Source organism: Electrona antarctica, assembly GCF_951216825.1.
Source record: "Electrona antarctica genome assembly, chromosome: 14".
Classification (NCBI taxonomy): domain Eukaryota; kingdom Metazoa; phylum Chordata; class Actinopteri; order Myctophiformes; family Myctophidae; genus Electrona; species Electrona antarctica.
The window spans coordinates 17040685-17064041 of record NC_136795.1 but is presented as its reverse complement, the minus strand read 5'-3'; the positions used below and the strand labels follow the sequence as shown (position 1 = coordinate 17064041).

Genomic DNA, 23357 nt, shown 5'->3' with positions numbered 1-23357 from the left:
TGTCTGTCTGTCTGTCTGTCTGTCTGTCTGTCTGTCTGTCTGTCTGTCTGTCTGTCTGTCTGTCTGTCTGTCTGTCTGTCTGTCTGTCTGTCTGTGTCTCTCTCTCTCTCTCTCTCTCTCTCTCTCTCTCTCTCTCTCTCTCTCTCTCTCTCTCTCTCTCTCTCTCTCTCTCTCTCTCTCTCTCTCTCTCTCTCTCTACCCCCCCCCCCCCCCCCCCTATATGTTCTTACTCCCACGCATCATGTTCCATTTCCTCCCCCTTGTGATTCCATCCTCTCACTGACATCTCTCTGTCCATCAATCAATCTGTTCCTGAATCTTCGGTGTGGCGATGGTGTAGCGTGATCTTTCATTTGCTTTCCTCTGGTGCCATGGAAGGTAAAGGAGGGCTCGTGATGTGATGAAAGAGCGTGCGTGGGGACCCTGTGTTTGACCCCTTTAGCAGTGGTAATAGGAATTCTTGTGGGACCGTTGGCTATCGGCCACGGTACGATCGATAGAGATTAGCGAGATACATCCCTGTACAAAAACCTGCCGCGACGGATTGAGGCAGCTTTTTGACCGAATGGATGGTTTTCGATCATTACGAAATATGAACACACACACACACACACACACACACACACACACACACACACACACACACACACACACACACACACACACACACACACACACACACACACACACACACACACACACACACACACACACACACACACACACACACACACACACACACAGGGTGGGCGGGACGGGACAGGACAGAGTGAGGAGCAAGGGACAGAGAAGAGTGGCGTAGAGGGAGGAGAACCTCCCATATGGGACGATCGGGCGAAGAAGACTGGTCTGCAGGTGTGCAGGGCTTTGATTTCGCTCCAGCCTTTTGGGATTCTGATCAGTAGGCACTGGTAGCCTTGCGCATAATCAGAGAGCAGTCTGAATAACAAATTCAGATGATTGTGACATTATGCATGTATGTGGACACACACACACGCACGCACACACACACACACACACACACACACACACACACACACACACACACACACACACACACACACACACACACACACACACACACACACACACACACACACACACACACACACGCAAGAGAGAAAGGTGAGTGCATGCGCAAACACACACATACACCTTCCAATTTGACTTGTTTATCCTGTATCCTGCCGAAAATGAATTTTATGTTTACTAAAGAGCTGGAAAGAAGGGGAGACCTCAACAAACTCTAGTAATGATTATTACTATATGGGTATACTGTAGTGCTATTTAAGACTTACTTTAACAAAGCAAAAACAGACCAAAAAACAGATAGAAAATACTTGACCTACAAGCTCACAATGTAAAATGTTGCGCTGCATTGTGAGCTTGTAGATCAGCTGAGAGATTTGGTGGGGGAAATAAAAGGAACGGACCAAATATAGAGCCCTATAGCTGGCCTGGGGACCCCGGGAAACCAAGTAGGCTTTAAAGGATGACTTCACCACTTTTTAACCTATCTTCATATAATTGGTCCTCACTAATGTTCATGATAAAATACAAAAAAACAAAAACAATTCTACTCTTTGTCTTTGTCTCATGGGAGTGACAGTGACATCATCGATGGAGAATCCAAGCTAATAGAAACTGCAGGCTTTCTATTCCTGAAAAGTTGCAATGCGATAATGGAAGCCATTATTCCCACGATAATAATAATAATTTAAAACAAATCTTGTTTTAGAAAATAATCTGACTAACGATGATGTCACTGGAAGATGGGTTTCTGAACTGCCCACAGTTTTTTTTTTGCTATTTCTTATCATCAACATTAGTGAGTACCAATTATATGAAGATTAAAAAGTGGTGAATGGTTAAGTATCAAGTAGCCTGGTCCAGCCGGTAAGACTTCTAGTTTAGAGGGGCGGGTGCCGGCGGTGGATCCTATTGGTTCACAGATCCAAGCACTCGCCCCCCGCCCCTCTCCTCCCCGGTAGAAAACAGCGGAGAACACTGACGTGGCCAAATTTGGAGCGACGCCCCTCTGCACTGTAATTGGTTAGTGACACACACAAGTTGGCATCCACTTCCTATTGCAAATTTTCCAATGCGTTTCTCCAGGCTTTTTCTTTTTGAGCCGAATGCCAACGAGAATAAAAGGCCTGGGTACCGAGGCTATACGCATCAAGAGTCTCTAAACACTCTTTTTGACACAGTGGAGGTCAAACTCCTCTGTCTTTACAGTGTCCTGCATGAGTGCTCACTCACAGGACGTGTAGCCTCGGAAACCCAGACGTTTTTATTTCCAGGGAGGAAAAACAATTCTGGGTCCGAGTCCACTTCAATTCGGCATAGAGTAGCGCAAACATCCCTCACTCTCTGCTGATTTCTGATCGTCTGCACCTTTGTTAAATTGACACACACACGCACACATATACACACACACACTCCTCTCTCTCTCTGTCGCTCTAATTAATTAGTCTCATGTCGCGCAGCTGCGCATATAGTTTCTGCCGGCGGATCCTGCCGGGAGCTGCCTATGCCATAAAAAGCATAGGTGAGTTCCAGGCTACAGGACGTGTGACAGGCCTTGATTTATATTGCCATCTGACCGCCCTCCAGCGAGGTTCAATCATTCATCACATTGCATCAAGTAGAAGAATTGCATGCCACCCTTTTGGTTTCATTTTGTCGCCGTCGAGCAGAAACCATGTCCATACTTTATTTTTAAGTTTGTTCCGTAAATCAATGCCCTGCTTCATCCTGCAAGAGTGTGACACTGTCTGGCACCAAAGTAGACAGAACCATAAGGGTCCATTTGGTTAACTATCATTTAGCTGGGGACCCCCTGGAACTCCCTCAAGGACCCCTGGGGGTTACCCAGACACTGACAGACATGCTAATAGACATTATGAAGAACCAATTACTGTAGATACACACAAATTAAAACAACATATTACAATACATGTGATCCTGCTTTGAATCACATGCTGATCAATCTGGTAACCCATCCAGAATGAGACATGTTGACATATGGCTCTTTTCCACTACATGAACGAATTAAACCGTGACATGTATTTCACAGGTTCTGGATGTGTTTCCACATACGCTACGGCTCAGTTTCAGATAAGGTTCTCAGAACCTCATTTGGGTTCCGCTCCGGCGGTGGTGCTGACTTTTATTAGAGGGAGCGAAGAGCTGTCCTAAGCTTGAGGCAATGCCTTAGTATCAGGTGTTAATAAGAAGAGCTGTCCTAAGCTTGAGGCAATGCCTTAGTATCAGGTGTTAACACATTGATTGCTACAGAATCTAGCCAGGCCTGTTCTTCTGGTGCTATAGGCTTAAGATTGAACGAAGGACACTGTTCGGGGGGCCACAGCAAAATGTTCTCTTATAGCGAGAATCACACGCATACATCAAAAGAAAGCTGAACTTGTCCACTTCAATTTAAAAAATAAATTTTGATTTTACCATCTTCCATTCTGGAGATATTGACCTTTTTGCAACACCTGCTTTTGCTATATTGAACAGCGAGCAGAGTTATGGATGGTTTAAAGTCATAGACATTGACAGGCAGATATAAAAATGAACACAATAAATATCCTATACATCCTATACACCGAATGAAAGCCCTGAATGTGTACTTTTACGAGGAAAACAGTACACATTGATCCCATCTACAGTTTGACAGTAATTGGTTATTGAATGCAGCTTGTGCCCACCAGATAACTTCAGAGAAGACATGGACCTGAACTCCTCAATATTCACAAAATAAGGCCTATAGCGACATATAAATACTATATACCGTATGAAACAGAAGACTCTCTGCTTTCATAAGGAAAAAGATTCTACTGTAATAATAAAAATCACACCCATGTGAAGTGAGCGGTGCAACTCTGTTCTCTACTTATTCACTACAGCTCGCTATATACGGACTGAGACAGAAAGTCATGTAAACCTTTTATTTACAGTTTGGTCTGTAAACTTCTACTGTAATAATAAAAATCACACCCCTGTGAAGTGAGTGGTGCAACTCTGTGGGACAGAGTTGCACCACTCACTTCACAGGGGTGTGATTTTTATCCTGTATCCTGCCGAAAATGAATTTTATGTTTACTAAAGAGCTGGAAAGAAGGGGAGACCTCAACAAACTCTAGTAATGATTATTACTATATGGGTATACTGTAGTGCTATTTAAGACTTACTTTAACAAAGCAAAAACAGACCAAAAAACTGATAGAAAATACTTGACCTACAAGCTCACAATGTAAAATGTTGCGCAGCATTGTGAGCTTGTAGATCAGAGATCAGAGATTTGGTGGGGGAAATAAAAGGAACGGACCAAATATAGAGCCCTATAGCTGGCCTGGGGACCCCGGGAAACCAAGTAGGCTTTAAAGGATGACTTCACCACTTTTTAACCTATCTTCATATAATTGGTCCTCACTAATGTTCATGATAAAATACAAAAAAACAAACTTCTACTCTTTGTCTTTGTCTCATGGGAGTGACAGTGACATCATCGATGGAGAATCCAAGCTAATAGAAACGGCAGGCTTTCTATTCCTGAAAAGTTGCAATGCGATAATGGAAGCCATTATTCCCACGATAATAATAATAATTTAAAACAAATCTTGTTTTAGAAAATAATCTGACTAACGATGATGTCACTGGAAGATGGGTTTCTGAACTGCTATTTCTTATCATCAACATTAGTGAGTACCAACTATATGAAGATAGGTTAAAAAGTGGTGAATGGTTAAGTATCAAGTAGCCTGGTCCAGCCGGTAAGACTTCTAGTTTAGAGGGGCGGTGGATCCTATTGGTTCACAGATCCAAGCACTCGCCCCCCGCCCCGCCCCTCTCCTCCACGGTAGAAAACAACGGAGAACACTGACGTAACCAAATTTGGAGCGACGCCCCTCTGCACTGTAATTGGTTATAGCGACACACACAAGTTGGCATCCACTTCCTATTGCAAATTTTCCAATGCGTTTCTCCAGGCTTTTTCTTTTTGAGCCGAATGCCAACGAAAATAAAAGGCCTGGGTACCGAGGCTACGCATCAAGAGTCTCTAAACACTCTTTTTGACACAGTGGAGGTCAAACTCCTCTGTCTTTACAGTGTCCTGCATGAGTGCTCACTCACAGGACGTGTAGCCTCGGAAACCCAGACGTTTTTATTTCCAGGGAGAAAAAAAAAGTCTGGGTCCGAGTCCACTTCAATTCGGCATAGAGTAGCGCAAACATCACTCACTCTCTGCTGATTTCTGATCGTCTGCACCTTTGTTAAATTGACACACACACGCACACATATACACACACACACTCCTCTCTCTCTCTCTGTCGCTCTAATTAATTAGTCTCATGTCGCGCAGCTGCGCATAGTTTCTGCCGGCGGATCCTGCCGGGAGCTGCCTATGCCATAAAAAGCATAGGTGAGTTCCAGGCTACAGGATGTGTGACAGGCCTTGATTTATATTGCCATCTGACCGCCCTCCAGCGAGGTTCAATCATTCATCACATTGCATCAAGTAGAAGAATTGCATGCCACCCTTTTGGTTTCATTTTGTCGCCGTCGAGCAGAAACCATGTCCATACTTTATTTTAAGTTTGTTCCGTAAATCAATGCCCTGATTCATCCTGCAAGAGTGTGACACTGTCTGGCACCAAAGTAGACAGAACCATAAGGGTCCATTTGGTTAACTATCATTTAGCTGGGGACCCCCTGGAACTCCCTCAAGGACCCCTGGGGGTTACCCAGACCCCACATTGGGAACCACTGACATAGACCTGATAAAAGACATTATGAAGAACCAATTACTGTAGATACACACACATTAAAACAACATATTACAATACATGTGATCCTGCTTTGAATCACATGCTGATCAATCTGGTAACCCAGCCAGAATGAGATTACATGTTGACATATGGCTCTTTTCCACTACATGAACGAATTAAACCGTGACATGTATTTCACAGGTTCTGGATGTGTTTCCACATACGCTACGGCTCAGTTTCAGTTAAGGTTCTCAGAACCTCATTTGGGTTCCGCTCCGGCGGTGGTGCTGACTTTTATTAGAGGGAGCGAAGAGCTGTCCTATAAGCTTGAGGCAATGCCTTAGTATCAGGTGTTATTATGAAGAGCTGTCCTAAGCTTGAGGCAATGCCTTATCATCAGGTGTTAATAAGAAGAGCTGTGCTAAGCTTGAGGCAATGCCTTAGTATCAGGTGTTAATAAGAAGAGCTGTCCTAAGCTTGAGGCAATGCCTTAGTAGCAGGTGTTAATAAAATAGTCTAAAAATAGTTATACATGGTTTTAAAATGTTTTTAACTAGTGCACTAAAATATCTGAACAGATTATATTTACATCAATATGTCTGGGTCCCCACCCACTCACTCAGGGTTGACGTGTCACACCTGTAGTGATGGGAGGGGCACCAAAATGTGGTGTTTTGATTGGTTAATGGGGGCACTCCCTGAGTATAAAAGTAAAAACTTTTGTGTATGTTCACATAACCTGATGAAGATCAAATAGATCGAAACGTTGTCAGAATTTTCAATAAAGAACGTCTTTCTTGTACCTGTGGTGTGCGGGCTCCATCCAATACCTACTACAGTTAATAAAATAGTCCCCATGAACCCGGCCGTAGCAGCAAGGTGTTAAAATACGTTTCCCCATGTGGTGGGACACAAACTCAGCCGAAACACGCCCTCACGAAGCCTCATACCAAAGCAGAGGCAGTGGACCATTGACCAGACAGAAGTGATTACACGGCAATTTGAGGCCCAGTGTCTGTGATCCCCGGAGAGGTGCTGCCAAGAGGCAGTTGCATTTGGCAGTGACAATCTAGGAGTACAAAATGTGCCAAGGAGAGGTTTAGTGTTACACTCATGGCTCTTATAGCCCCGAACGCCACAGAAGAAACAGGCCAATATACCCAGAAAGAGGTGGGTGAGTAACAATGTGCTTATTCGGGCCAAATCTTTCACTCTGTGTAATGTTTTGTTCCTGTCTACTGCAGCGTAGTAGAACGATTTGGGGGATTAGAAGGTGATTCTTCCCCATGGTTGCTGTGCTACGATGCGAGGCATTGGCATTGCTTCTCTGTTTTTCTTTTAACAGTCTGCATTTCAGCTTGGTTTCATATCTCCTCTTTACTCCTTTTCCCCTCATTATTTCTCTCCTCTCCTTTCCTCTCCCTGCCACGGCCCCGCCTCTCCTCCTCTCCTCTCTTCTCCTCTCTCCTCTCCATGTCTTCGGGCCAGCTTGTAAAGAGGCACCGTCTGGCAATGCATGCTGGGAGCTGACACATCTCTTAAATGCTATGGTGCAAAGGGGGAACAGCATTTCTATTCTAATGGACCATGTCACCCATGGAGCCCAGAGAGGATTAGCCTTAGGGATGCGTATTGGCAAGAGCCTCCGAACAGCACAGAATTTATATACAATTAGTCATTGTGACTAAAGTGATTCCAATATGACTAATGATCATATATGTATACATAATATCGTTGCTGTCGGGAGGAAACCACCTAAGTCCATTTGTCAGGTTTTTGATTTTTTTGTTTGTTGCATAAATCACTGCTATTGAACACCCTTTACGTCTGTGTGTTGGTTAAAACAATATTTAACCAATGCAACGTAGTAAAAAGTGCTTTGGACAAAACCTCTTAACTCCATTGGACCCTCACACTGTCTGCTAAAGCTAAACTCCTCAACCTCTCATGCAAGTAATTGACAATATATAAAGTCACAACACCAACACCAATGAGGCAGTATTGCTTTGTTTTCAAAATATAAGGTTTTCTTCATTTCCTGAAAGATTTTTCATTTTCTGAAAAATGATCATTTTGGAGTTAGGTCGTTTCCCAACAGCAGAAATATATTATACATATAAATACAGGACGTATTATTATGCTCGTTAAACAGCATATCATCTGCATATTCTTATATAAGACTGCTGATAAACCACTTAACTTTGCTACTTCTGCTTTGCGTTGTGCTCTTCGGTGCGCCGAACTCGCACTAAGACATAAAGACGGCTAATTGCATGCTGATGCTAATACTGTGGCCCTGTGGCATTGGATTCAGGGCTCGCCACCAAGCGGAATCCCAGACGAGGCTAACTTAAGATTACTTTGCTCACTCATGCCGAGAGTGTGGGCCTCCCGACATTCACCACGGCACAGGGGAGCGAGACAGTACGAGAAGACCCTTCGCGTGCCGTCCCTTTATTCAGGTTCCATCCTGTTCCGCATGTCTGTCACCCCTCACTGCTCCTGTCCATCGATCTTTATATGTCTCCCTCCTCCTTATTCATTTCATCCCCATGGGGGAATCGCTCACTTCTTTTGATTGAACAAGCCTCGATCTGCCATAAAATGTCATCCAGGGAGTCAAGTTAATTTGGAGTCCCTTATTACCTCCTTTTCTGTCTCATTTCACGTCACCCTCCCTCAATTCACTCTCTTTCCTGCTCGGTGCTGTCCTCCTCGTAGCATTTTATCTCTGCACCATTTTGTTTTGTCGCCCCAAACCAGCCTGGACGAGCCAAAGCAAGTGCACCGATATTTCTCAGCCGTCTTCTGCATGCCGCGCTTGTTTACACTATTCATAAAACATGGACACTCATAAAAGGAGATGGGCCACGCCACGAGACAGCCCATCGCTGCTCTCTCTCTCTCTCTCTCTCTCTCTCTCTCTCATACACACATATCATGATTGTTCCTTCTCTCTCTGACACATTGTCACACAACAGTTTTCCATCTCTAGCACATGCAGCCCTCCCTTTGCACCTTTCTCTCATCCTCGCGTTTTGCTTTTTGACACATCTCGACAGGCCTCTTTTAAACCCCCTAATCTCTCCCCTCCGTCTCTCCGTCTCTCCCTCCCCCTCTCCCCCTCTCCCCCTCTCTCCCTCTCTCCCTCTCTCTCTCTCTCTCTCTCTCTCTCTCTATGTCTGTCTGTCTCTCTCTCTCTCCCTCCCCACTGGGGAGAAATGTACACAGCGTGCTCTCCCTTTGGAAATGGATTCCCGGGGCTCACTTTCTCCGGTGCTCCTATTGATTTTTACAAGTCTATTAATATTGCAATCAGCCTCTCGGGGACCTATCTCCCCCACGATCTATACAATGTGATGAGACCTGTAACGTACACAATGGAAATACCTGTGGAGATGCAGCGCCACAGGCTCAAGGCCATGGTAACACTTCACTTTATCTGTATCAGCTGATTATGCCAGAACGCCGCGGTCTCCTAAGATAATACGATTTTGTTTGAATGACACGTCACCATGGCAACAGATTGAGGCACCTCAGAAAGAAGCCGGAACAGATTCACACATTAATAAACATGTATCTAATTACCGTATTTTGTTACTCGAGATTTAAATGTAAGAAAAAATCACACCCGTGTGAACTGAGTGGTGCAAGGTCTTATATAGCCTGATCAGCTGTGGTCTGACGTAATGTCAGTGACCATAGTAACCATGCTCATTTTGTTGGGTCCCACGTACAGGTACACACACGTACAGGTACACACATACATAGACACAGACAAAGCTGGTTGTTGGAGTGGTTTGCACCACTCAAAAAAAGAACGACATTGTTGTTTCAACTGGGTCACGATGTCAGTGGTTCTCAAAGTGGTTTCCAAATGGTCTGTAACTCTGAGAGTTATGGGCCAGGGGGGTCCTTGAAAATATAAAGGTTTGAGAGTCACTGACATATTGTGGCTATTATAAATACTGTGCAAGTGACTTACGATGATGAGGAAGATGAAGTAGATGAAGTTGTAGAAGGAGTGGGCGTCCATGACGTAATACATGATCTCCACCCAGCCTTCCAGAGTGATCACCTACAGGGAGGGAGAAAGACATTGCACATTAAGTTGAGAAAATCAAAACTGCACAACACAGCAATGTAGTCTTTTGAATAAAATTCCATTTAGTTTTAGTCACACTTTCGACATCTGAATTGGTTTAGTTTTAATCTAGTTTTACTAAATATCCTAAGATTAGTTTTTTTTAGTCGACTAAAATGTATTTTGGCGGGCCTTGATGACGTCATAATCTTTACACTTGGTTGCATGCATGGTGAAAATAGCTGATGTGGCGTGTTGTGAGCTAGATATTTTCAGAATGCAACCAAGCATAAAATGACTTGACTTTTAGTCCTACTCAATCTCTTCTCCACTAGTCCCTCCCTAACATTTTACTTTATTTATACTTTTATTTGTTGATGAAATTGTCAGTATTTAGTCACAGTTTTTTGTCATCATAGCTTAGTTTTTATTTAGTTTTCGTCAGTGGAAACACACACACACACACACACACACACACACACACACACACACACACACACACACACACACACACACACACACACACACACACACACACACACACACACACACACACACACACACACACACACACACACACACACACACACACACACACACACACAACCTGAAAGATGACGATCCAGGCGTAGACGATGTTGTCGAAGCTGATGGCTCCTTTGTGTGGGTTGATGCTGCTGGGGTGACAGCGGGTGTAGTACTGGTTCCAGTTGATGCACAGGCCCAGTGCTCCCCCGCTGCCGTTGGCCAGGGGCTCAGGGACCAGGCCCAGGGCCTGCAAGGCATGGCAGGCACCACGTTTTAAACTTAAGTAAAAGTATCAATACTGCAATGTAGAAATGCACCGTTAGGAGTAAAAGCCCGGAATTCAAAATGTACTTGAGTAAAAGTACAAAAGTATTGTTATCAAAATGTCCTTAAAGTGCCAAAAGTAGGAAGTACAGACCTGGCGGTGCAGCGCGTCCTCCTTGTCCAGGCAGCAGGATTGTCCTCCCTCGCGGCGCGCGGGGACGTCCACACAGGACATGATGCCGTTGTCGGGCGCCAGGGAGCAGATGAAGGGCCGCTCGTCGTCCTCCTCCGGCTGGTAGTACGGCGCCGGCAACGCAAAGCCAGATGGACTGTGTGTGGGGACAGCGACAAAGTACATTTAATGTATTCAAAGTACATGCCAGATGGACTGTGTGGACAGCGACAAAGCACATTCTGGGCATGTTTTACAGCACTAGTTTCCCAAACAATCTGTACGGGTCACAACGAAAAATCACATTTCATACATTTAAAAACAAACAAACGAACAAATCAAGGAAATTCCATAAATAAGAAAGACGATCTACAAGCTTCGCGCCACGTTGTGATCTTGTACATCTGCTATTTTCACTAGTTCCAGATGGACTGTGGGGACAACGACAGTACAAAGTACTTTTGTTTTTTTGTTTTACAGCTAGTTTTCCAATGGGTCTAAAATATCTATATGGGTCTATAATGTTAATAGTCGAACAAGTGGGGTTTTCAACCCTTTTCATATCGAGGCCCATTATTTATTGGACATTTGAGCCACAGACCACCATTTGATGACATTTAGCCTCTCAGACCCAAAACTAAAGAATAGTTTCTTGTCGTTGATCAATATAACAATTCTTCTACATTCTCCAATTGTGTAAAACTTCTTGTAAATGAAGTAATGCGGAGGGTTTAACAATAATTCAATGCTTGAGAGCGTAAAACGAAACCAAATGGACCCGTGGGGGCCCATTTGGTTTTGTTTTACGCTCTCAATTAAGAGTTAAAGATCCATAAGGGTCGATTTGGTTACCAACTCTTCATCATTTGGACCCCCCTCAAGGACCACTGTTGAAAACCACAGTTTTCATCATGAAACCATAGATGATAAAGACATGGGTTAAAGAGAGACAGGTGACTGTTTAACTTTATTGATATGGTTGACCGCCAACACTTCCAAGTATTTACAAAACATTCCCAAACGGCCATCCATCCATCCAGAATACGATCATTCTTACAGTGATTTAGAGACCTTCTAGTCAGGGTCTAAATGGCGTTAAAGCACGGAAAGCCAAATGTGCATCCATATCTCACACGTGCGTGCGTGCGCACACACACACACACACACACACACACACACACACACACACACACACACACACACACACACACACACACACACACACACACACACACACACACACACACACACACACACACACACACACACACACACACGCACACACACACACACGCACACACGCGTATGTACAGCCACATGGCTGACTTTGACAAAATGGAGGACTGAGAGCATTTATCACAAAGTTTGGGGTCAGATGAACCTGGCTCTCAGTTTCACACCTTCTTTATCTTCGTCTCTCCGTTTCTCACCCTTCTCCCACCAATCTAATCCTGCCAATGAGAGCACTCCATCTCTGTCTGAGAGAGAGATAAGGAGAGAGAGGGAGATAGACACACAGAGAGAGAGAGAGAGAGAGAGAGAGAGAGAGAAAGAGAGAGAGAGAGAGAGAGAGAGAGAGAGAGAGAGAGAGAGAGAGAGCCAGTAGCTCGAAAAAACTGTGTGTGTGGCTGTGCGTGCGTGCGTGCAAGAGAAATGGCCTAAAGCCATGGGCGCCTGGGAGTGCTGGCAGGTTTCTTGCTAAAGCTGCAGTGTACTTGTGCCAAAAGCACGCCTGCATTAACTGTAATAGAGCTTTTAATAACACCTGCATGTCCAAGGGATAATTCAGTGCGATTCATATAAACATTCATAGTTGGAATGGTGGAACTGAAGACCAGTGGTGCACACTGCACTGCACTGCACTGCACTGCACTGCACTGCAACTAGAAGTACATTTACTAGATCAGTGGTGCACACTGCACTGCACTGCAACTAGAAGTACATTTACTTGAGAACCACTTTCTTTTTTTTTGCAAGCTCATGATTTTCACTCCACAACATTTCACAGAAAAATATTGTACTTTTGACTCCACCTCAATTCTAGGACGGGAAAAATACATTAACCACTTGAACCCTATTTCAAATAGGCCTACAGTGAAAATAGCCAATCTATAAGCTACAGATCTGCTATTTTTATGATTTATTATATATTTCTGAAAAATAGTAAAATACTATATAAATGCACCATTTAACACACACACACACACACACACACACACACACACACACACACACACACACACACACACACACACACACACACACACACACACACACACACACACACACACACACACACACACACACACACACACACACACACACACAGTCTAACTGCCCTTCCCATGACAAAGAGAGAAAGCCACCGATTGATTGATTTAATGAGTGAATCCAACTGATTGGCTCCGTGTGAAGCATCTCACCACTGTTCCACCTCTGGGAAATTATGCTTGTGAGAGTGTGCGTGCGTGCGTGCGGGCGAGATTATTTCCATGGCAGTCCCCTGAACAATATTTGTGTCAAGTTTGGTGCAGATCGGAGAGACAGTCTGGATGTTACGTTTGTCGACCCATCCTCTGGACAATTCTAATACAGCCTACTTGACAAAGCATGAATCTCTCTCTGAGAGAGACAGAGACAAAAGCTGCTGTCCATGGTCCTAACGTAGCTGTCACTACAGCTGCTGCCTATGGTCAGAAGTAACTGTCACTATATTATCTACAGAGCCTTGCCCTGTAGGCCAGGTGGAGGCAATCAATACTGAGGTGTCAAGCTGTGTCAATGGTACACCTCAGCTATTATGGCCTCCCCATAGGGCACCCCTCTGTGGATCCGTCTATAACTGCTGACTAAGTGCCTTATGGCCCTGAAGTAACTGTAGCTGCTGTCGGCCCGGGCAGCTGGCGTAGCCGTCTGGGCAACTTATCTGGCAGTGTGCCGCGGTTCGACTCCCGATCCCGACAGCCTTTACTGCATGTCACCCCCCCATCTCTCTCCCCATTTCCTGTCAGCCTACTGTATACCTACAGTATCCCTCTTTAAAAAATAAAATAAAGCGAAAGCCACACAAATATCTTACAAAAAATGTTTTAGCTGCTGTCCATGGTCATAAGTAACTGTAGCTGCTGTCCATGGTGCTGAAGTAACTGTAGCTGCTGTCCATGGTGCTGAAGTAACTGAGGCTGCTGAAAAATAAATCTCTTTTCTTTAAAGCCGATCAAGCAATATTTTAGAATCGCCTATGAAATTACGCCTCTGAGAGACAGAAAGAGAGACACAAAGAGAGAGAGAGAGAGAGAGAGAGAGAGAGAGAGAGGGAGAGAGAGAGAGAGAGAGAGAGAGAGACCATGCATGTGGAATATCTTCTAAATGTGAGTTGTGCGTGGCGTCGGCGAGTGAATAAATGCCCTTGACAGAAGGGAGCATTAGAGCGAGCTCCTTTAGGATGACCAATACACAGTAAGTAAAGGAAAGGAAGCGGTAGAAAAGTGACCACCCATCAATTCCTTTTATTTCCAATGGATTCCAATGGAGGCCCTTGGCGCGTTGCCTCGCCGCTGTAGAGCAGTAATCAATAACGGTAATCGAATAAAGACATCGGAATGCATGAAAGAGAAGCAATACCCAGAAAATGCAGACCGCACGAAAAGAGCAAGGAATTCATGAAAGCGGAAATAAAGCATAACAAATGGATAATGGTAAAAGGACGGGAGATCGAATATGTGGAAATACATTGATTAGAGAGCGGAAGGAAAGCAGGCAAAGCAAAGACAATTTAAAGCAAAACTCTGAGATGAGAGGAGTACAAAATGAGCACAAATGGACCCGTACTGGCAAAGGTACTGTAGTCCTACTACTATACAGTATAAGCACTGTAGGTGCACACACACACACACACACACACACACACACACACACACACACACACACACACACACACACACACACACACACACACACACACACACACACACACACACACACACACACACACACACACACACACACACACACACACACACACACACACACACACACACACACGGTATGTTTACCCATCGCACTGTCTATGAATTCAACCACTCATCTCCATCTGTCTTCCCCCGCCTGTGATCTGTCCTTCTCCTCCTGACACTGACCTGCCTGCCTCCTATCTCCTCACGTCCTTCTCCTCTTCCCCTCCTGTCCTTGCCTCCTGCAGTCTCCTATACTTCCTTCTCCTCTTCCCCTCCTGTCCTTGCCTCCTGCAGTCTCCTCACGTCTTTCTCCTCTTCCCCTCCTGTCCTTGCCTCCTGCAGTCTCCTATACTTCCTTCTCCTCTTCCCCTCCTGTCCTTGCCTCCTGCAGTCTCCTATACGTCCTTCTCCTCTTCCCCTACTCTCATCTTTTCCTGCCAGTCAATATATGGGGTCTACATTCTGCTGACATGTATCAGCAGAAACTACCTCCTTTGTCCTTGACTGCAGGCCACACACTGCATGCAAACATGTGCGCACACACACACACACACACACACACACACACACACACACACACACACACACACACACACACACACACACACACACACACACACACACACACACACACACACACACACACACAGTGAGGATCGATAGCACCGGTGGCCATATTGGGGCCGCACTCCTTCCTATTTTGAACGGGAGAGGAAGGAAGCGCAGGAGTCGCCCCATCGATCAGGCTGGCTGCATGGGGCCCGCAGCGTGTACGTGCACGCTGCATGGGGCCCGCAGCCTGTACGTGCACGCGAGGCCCATCGAATTCACATGGACTCGCAGCCGGCTCTGTGCCAACTAACGGAGGGCATGCAGAACAATGACCTGTCGGGGTAGGGACGTATAGGGACTGACATGGCGGTCCAATCTAAAGGTGGTTACACATCCAGGGCGTCTATTGTGCGATTAATTGGCGTTCAGCACTTGAACCGCGAAGAGATTTGGTGTAGACAGAAAATATGAATTTACCCATACAGGACGGGAACCCCTTTTGGTGTTTTAAGCATTATGTTATACTTTAGCATATTGAAAAATAGCAGATCTTTTACAAGACCTGGGGCCCGTTTATGACATTCTACCACAACACACAAACTGCATAGTGTGCCGTGCCTATGCCTCGGCCAACGCCAAACCACAACAGAAACAAAATCTGATCTGCTATGAAAAATCGGCTTTTTATTATTATCTTTTTATTTTTTGTAATTATGTATGCATGTATTTTTGTGTATGTGTATATAGATATATTTATTTATTTATTTTATTTCCTCCAGACTGTTTTTCTGACTATCCTTGTGATTGTGGGTGGGGGGAGGGTGGGATAGGGGATTGAGTTTTATTTTTATATTTTATATGACTGTTTAATACTTGCCCCTGGGCTACTGTTACAAAAACCTGAATAAAAAGATTTTGAAAAGAAAAATTGCAGATCAACAAGCTCACTACGAGCTTGTCTTTGAATATATATTCTTTCAGAGCGAATGTCCTTAACTCAAATGATATAGAAAGGATGCGATCCATAAATAAAGTGTCTGAATGTTTTGTAGACCCAGGAGCATGGCTGTAGCTGAGTGGGTAGATCGGAAGGTTGCCGGTTGGACCCTCAGCTCGCCCAACGTGTCTTTGAGCAAGACACTATACCCCTTAACAGCTCCCCCTGTGTGATCATCTACTATAAGCCAAATTCTGGCTGAATGCAGAAAAGTAATTTTCACTCCCCAAGCGACCATACATTTCACAGAATAACATAAGCAATACACTTCACGATCATCTGTGGTGATACTATTGGCTTTGCACTTGGATGAGTTTGATACCATTGTAGATGTTCAGGGACAGTGTGATCATCTACTGTATATGTGTCATCAATACATTATATATTGTATCCATGTTCATGTTGTATTGGTTTGTTGTTTTGTGTTGTGATTATGTTGCTTAGTGATGTTGTTATAGCTATAGCCATGTAGCTGTTATCCTGGCCCGGATATCAGGCGAACTAGCGTGATTGAGCATTGTATTGTGTAATAAACTTGGTATATCTTACTACGCTACTACAGCTAAAGAGGACCAGCCGGTGTTGTTTGTTTATTTAGAGCGGCAGGAAGGAAATAGGACACTGAATTAGGCATTCCAACTCTGAAGGGAGGACAAGAGTGAGACACCCTGTCCTCCTGTGGGGCCGTTGAGAAAGACTATTAAACCACAATTACTGTAGCAGATACTAGGGGAGCTGTTCAGTACACAGTAAAATACTCAGTGTTAAAGGGGGGTTTTACTGGACCTGGGGCATTTACCCAGCAGATGGCTGCTCAAATGGCTCACATGAGTGCACACGGGGGCTCTAGCTTTGTGGAGCGTCTATACAAACACAATTGGCCCATGTTCGGGGAGGCGAGTTGGATGGAGAGCATGATAGTGTTGGGTGGGAGGAGGAGTATATTGTGGGGAGGGATTAATAGACCAATTATTTGTTTACAATCATTGGGACTGGGCGCACGGGTGACTGTTTCATGTAATCAATTCCCAACAGATCTCCAAACCTGTTGTTTTGGGGAGCGCTGGTTTCAGTTCATTCAACGTCCTCTTGTGTGTTGGCTAGTGAGGTGCACCCTAGGAGACATTTATACTTCAAAGCGCAACAGTATTGTGCACAGAGAGCAGCTGATATACAAGCTCTCTCAAGCTTTGTGGGAATATAAAATGCAGAATGCATTTCCCCAGCAGTGGACAAGTCCACTGACACCAGTGATAATGGTCAGTTGGTGGTGTTTGTGAGGTATTATGATGATACCAGCGATAATGGTCAGTTGGTGTTTGAGGCAAACACCAACTGAGAAAAACAGCATCTGTTTATTGAGTATTAATTTAGTTTTTGAGTGGTGCAACCACTCCTATAGACAGCTATGTGTGTGTGTCCCTCCCTGTGTCCGAGCACGAAAATAGCGTTTGTTCACCACCAAGTGTCACTGTTGCACAGCCTAACACACAGACACACAGGCAGTGTACAGTACAGTACAGTACAGTACAGTACAGTACAGTACAGTACAGTACAGTACAGTACAGTACAGTACAGTACAGTACAGTACAGTACAGTACAGTACAGATGGGTCTGATCTGTCTTGGTAAACAACCAATGTGCTATTTCTCTTAAAGGGGCTATTTCTCTTATTATTAAGCAGGCAAATCTTGACAAAATAATAGTGTTCTTTGTGCCTCAACACAATACCTCTCATTTGCTGTGAATTCTTGGAGGGGAATATTTGTAAAACATTTTGTTTCCATAAATAAATATTAGTGGACCTTCAGCATTTCTAGTTGAGGACCCCTGGCGTAGAGGTCTGCGTGCGCGACACCATCACGGGACGAAGCATAAATTATACTTGATGGGCTGCAGGTGAGCGCGCAGCCATGGACAAACAGGTTCTGCTGCCGTGATCATGAGCACACCTCCCGATCTTATGACAGCGACTGGAGGTGTGGTTTTGAGGACAACTGCTTTGAATTGCTATTATTGTAACAGAAACCAATGGATTATATATTTCAAGAGTGAGAGATCACAATACAAATCCTAATCATTCTTCCTCCACACTGGGAGAAAAACAGCATCTGAAAGTTTGATGGGGCATTTTCTTTACACGTGACTGGAGTTAGAACTTTTCCATTGCATCTTATGAGAGGTGGGGTTCTTGTGCTGCCGGCCTGCGCGTGCATGCTGGTGCTTATCAGTGTGACGTCGTCTGTTAAGGCGTCTATTGGCATAATTACTAAATTGTGGAGAGAAAACGTTTGCTTAGGTAAACTGTGAGAGCTGACAGCTGAGTTTGAACCATAAAATAGTGGAAAGACGGACCCATTAAACAAACACTGAGGCTTCTGCCGTGTAGCCGTTAATAAATACACAAATAAACAAATATATAACCCGAGTGGTTAAATAAAAGTTCGGGGAGTTGGGTGGTTGTTATGGGATTGAGAGATGAAACGAGATAATGTTTCAAGATAATTGGAGAGTTGGGGCAGAAAATAATGAGGAAGACAGGCAGTGAAAAGCAGAGAGATCACAAGAATAATGAAGTGAGGTGTAAGATGGAGCACCCTTGTGCTTTACTGGATTGTGACACTCCCAGCCTCTTCAGAACCTCGACCTTGAAGAGGCTAGCGCTAGCCCTTCAATTAGAACAACATCAACTTCAAGTGCAATAACTCACATGGGCCTTAAATTTCAAATTAAGCAGGTCATGCTAACCTTAGGGATATGCTAATACTGCATGTGTTTAAGTGGAAGGTGTTTTCATCATCTTAAAATAACAAGCTAACCTGTGTTCAAATTTGAGCTCCTTGTGATTGCAACACCAACACAGCTTTATGCAGAAAGAAAACCTGCAGCTATGCAAACTGAATCTGTGGGAATATGCCAACAGCTTGATATCCAGTCAGCTATCAGACAGAGACCACACAGTATGATGTCTCGGTCAGGGGATCTTATAATCTCCTGTCGATCAGATTATACTAAGATCCCCTGACCTGTCTCCACCAGTGGTGGAAAGCAACTAAGTACAATGTTGAGGTATTTGTAGAGTATTTCTAATTCCCAATACCTCTAATACATCTCGGATCCAAACATTGTACTTTTACTCCATTACATTTATTTGAAAACTTTAGTTACTTTGTAGGTTTTGATTATTGTGATTACAAAACATACATTAACCACTATAGTCGCGGTGCGACGCATTGTGAGCTTGTAGATCGACTATTTTCAAATGATTTTTCTACATTTGAAAACTTGAAATGGGACATTCTGCATTGTGTGTACTTTTTACTTTTGGATTTAATTTTGAATATTATTGCCAACAACCTTGACCTACACAGTCAGCGATCAGACAGACACCACCACAGTAGTGATGTCTCCACTGACTGCTGTGAATAAATGTAGCAGAGCATTCAATACATGTCAACGCTCAACGTCCCGCAGAGGACGGACGGAGGGGACAGAGGACACCGCTGTCTGGAGGACACATGTCCCCTTTAATCTGCCTATTACATCTGTCATTAGAACACGCTGGTGTCAGCACAACACACCTCCAACGCACACACACGCATGGACACACGTGTAGAAGACAGTTCAGAACTTGAATGCAAATCACGCACGCACGCGCGCACACACACACACACACACACACACACACACACACACACACACACACACACACACACACACACACACACACACACACACACACACACACACACACACACACACACACACACACACACACACACAGCTGCCATGATGAGGGATCATGAATTATGGAATGGTGCTGCTGGAGCTGTCAGACATTCATTGATTTTATTACACGGCTTGGTTGAATGTTTGATTCTGATTGGTCAATCGCTGAATTCATCGTTCTGTTATTTCTGGATAATGACCACTCCGCTCTATAACAGACCGATGCCTAATCACTAAGTGTGTGTGTGTGTGTGCATGTTCATTCAAAATATACACATGCACGTGTGTGAGAGAGAGAGAAAGAGAGAGAGAGAGAGAGAGAGAGACCTCTACTACTCACAGGGTAAAGTTCTCCTTGGGATAGCAGCGGTTCCTCAGTAGCCCCGCCCACAGCTGCACGCCGATGATGCCGAAGATGAAGAAGACGAAGAAGCAGAGCAGCAGCACGTTGCCCAGCATGGGCAGAGTGTCCAGGAGCAGGTTGACCAGGATGCGCATGCCTGCACACACGCACGCGCGCACACACACACACACACACACACACACACACACACACACACACACACACACACACACACACACACACACACACACACACACACACACACACACACACACACACACACACACACACACACACACACACACGCAACACACACAGACTTAACACAGATTGACCAGGATAGTGGTTCTTAAAGGGGTCCCTGAGGGCGTCCCCAGCAAGATGAGTTAATATAGCTTGAAAATCAGTCTAATCACTCTAACCCAATATACACAGACTATATGAAAATATATTTACCACGTATAGCATTGCTACACGTTGTGAGCTTGTAGATCTATTTTCAAAAAATGAAAACATTTTGAAACGTTTGTGATGGCACCACCAAATATTTTCAGATGGAGGTTTTCAAATACAAATTTGAAAACCACTGCACCAGGATATGCATGCCTGGAAGCAGTAGCACACACACACACACAGTTAACACAGGAGAGTCAAACTGGCATCCGGTCGGGAGGTAGTACATCGTCATTATCTCCCCATTAATTTGTCTGTCTGTGCACGCATATATGTGTATAGTGTGCGTATAGTGTGCGTATAGTGTGCGTGCGTGCGTGCGTGCGTGCGTGCGTGCGTGCGTGCGTGCGTGCGTGCGTGCGTGCGTGCGTGCGTGCGTGCGTGCGTGCGTGCGTGCGTGCGTGCGTGCGTGCGGATGTGTCTGCACACACCAGTTTACTACTGGGCCGACCAGTGTCATATTTCTTGTGCCTGCTGACAGCAGGCCAACCACCTCAATCCCCGGATATTTTTCTAATCGGCCGACAAACAACATGTCACTGTTGTGCAGAGCAATCATCCCTCCAGGCTATGGGATGCGTGTCCTGCTCGGGCTATGGATCAGTAGCGGTAACTAGTAATGGATGGCTGGCTGTCTTGTCTGGGCCAACATGCCGCTCCGCCCCCACCTCCTCTCAGGGGAGGCGGATGAGACGCGAGCCTGCGTGTCAAGCATGCCATGCGCCGTGTTAACCTGAAGCCAGTTGCCAGATTCAAACTCGGAACCATCTGTCGGATTTTCCATTGACTGGTGTCGCAGAGGGAACAGCAGAATGAGCCTCCTTAAAATACCTTGTTGCAGGCCGAAGGCATGGGGAGAGAGCATGTTTTGCACTCCGTCTGTGTGTGTGCGTCCGTGTGTGTGTGTGTGTGCGTGCGTGTGTGTGCGTGCGTGCGTGCGTCCGTCCAAAAAATCATTACACAGTATCTCTATAGTCATGTGTTCAAGACGGATCTGTCCGATATTTCATATTCCATCCTAATTGGCGAACATTGGCTTTCAAATTTTGCAGGATTGGCCCGTTTTGAACAAAAAGCCTCAAATCCTGAACGCAGCGTGCAAGTTACGTGAAATCTTTCACAGACTGTCCTACTAGGCTGAGGAATATATCCTACCATTTTCACATTGGCCTGTTATAGCACCACCAACATGTGGATTTTTGCAAAACACATTTTTGGAACAAAATGCCTCAAATCATTCAATTGCCATCCAATGATCCAAGGCGTAAGAAGAAATGGCACCCTTTTCACATTGGCCTATTATAGAGCCACCAGGAGGCCACAACCTGACCTGGCCTGATGGAGACCTGTGCCCCAAGGGGCACTTTATCTAGTTTGCCAATAATTGTACTGATATCTAATATTAATTAAATCATGCAGTGCATGTCTGTTATTACATCTGTAATTTGTACTGCCTCATTCCCTGCTATTTTTAACTATGGAACATATATCATGCATGTATGTATTTCACACAGCACATGCTGTGTGAAATACATACACACAGCTATGAGCTATACGACAAATAATTTTATCCACAGTTTTACTTACACTTGTAAATCTGTGATGAGCTGTTCTGCCTGTGGCGGAAACAAAATATATATGCTTGCTAATGGCTATTTTCTGTGAAACAATCTTTTTGGGATTGTCAGATCTGTCGAATAATTGAGCGACCGTCTGACGGTCAAGCCTCTGACTACATTAAATGCAAGATTACATATTTTAATTGTAACCTTTTATACATGAGTAAAGTCAACATTGTAGCAGCAATAACAACGACAATAAAGAATAGCAACAATAGTAGGAAAATCATTGTTGTGTTCTGCTCCTGTCTCCCTTCTTGTCTGGACCAACCATTCACCTCCAGTAGACGCCAGTCAGGTGGGTGTAGGTGCAGTTGTAGACAGAAGCCCACCAGTAAGTTTCTTCTAAGTTAGGTGCTAGAGATATGGAATCCTTTGCTCTGGTTTGGGCCCTCCAATGCATTGGGGTGTACGTTGGATCAAGGGTGTTGTGTTTGGTGGTGTACATTGATGCCCCTGCTCTGCCTGCCTTGCTTGCTTGTCTGTAAACGGGTACCTTGTAAGCAGAGCAGGGAGGCTCGTTGACTAGATTGGGAACATCTGGTACCTGGTGATTTCCTATATTTATAATCAGTCTCTCAGACACTTTGGTTTGTTTCTGGTATCTTACAACACTGCACCACATCATGCCAGCGGTTGACGAAAGTCCAAAAATCACCCCGTGTGAAGTGACGGGCGCATCATACATCATACATCATCTCATTCCTCACTCAAAACTAGTTAGGTGGTGGTAGCAAAACAATGTTTGTGACAAACCCTCAAAGCTGGACATAGGAGTGGCTAGCCCCCCAATTTAGTTTAAAATAAAAACATTTTTGCTAGAATCTTTGTGGGCCTAGTTGTTAGCATCCTTGAAGTGAGTCCCAAGTCCTCTCTCTCTCTC

At 44.7% G+C, this 23357-nt stretch overlaps 1 protein-coding gene across 1 annotated transcript in view; it reads right to left on the bottom strand.

Moving 5' to 3' along the window:
- The window catches only part of LOC306936104 (voltage-dependent T-type calcium channel subunit alpha-1I-like), a 363333-nt gene that overhangs the window by 105393 nt on the left and 234583 nt on the right, over nucleotides 1–23357 (bottom strand). Inside the window, exons 9-12 of the mRNA XM_079519541.1 lie at nucleotides 20400–20559; nucleotides 10808–10982; nucleotides 10469–10636; nucleotides 9763–9855 (exon numbers count right to left, since the gene is read on the bottom strand). Coding sequence (XP_079375667.1) covers nucleotides 9763–9855; nucleotides 10469–10636; nucleotides 10808–10982; nucleotides 20400–20559 — 596 coding nt within the window. The remainder of the gene's footprint in view (nucleotides 1–9762; nucleotides 9856–10468; nucleotides 10637–10807; nucleotides 10983–20399; nucleotides 20560–23357) is intronic.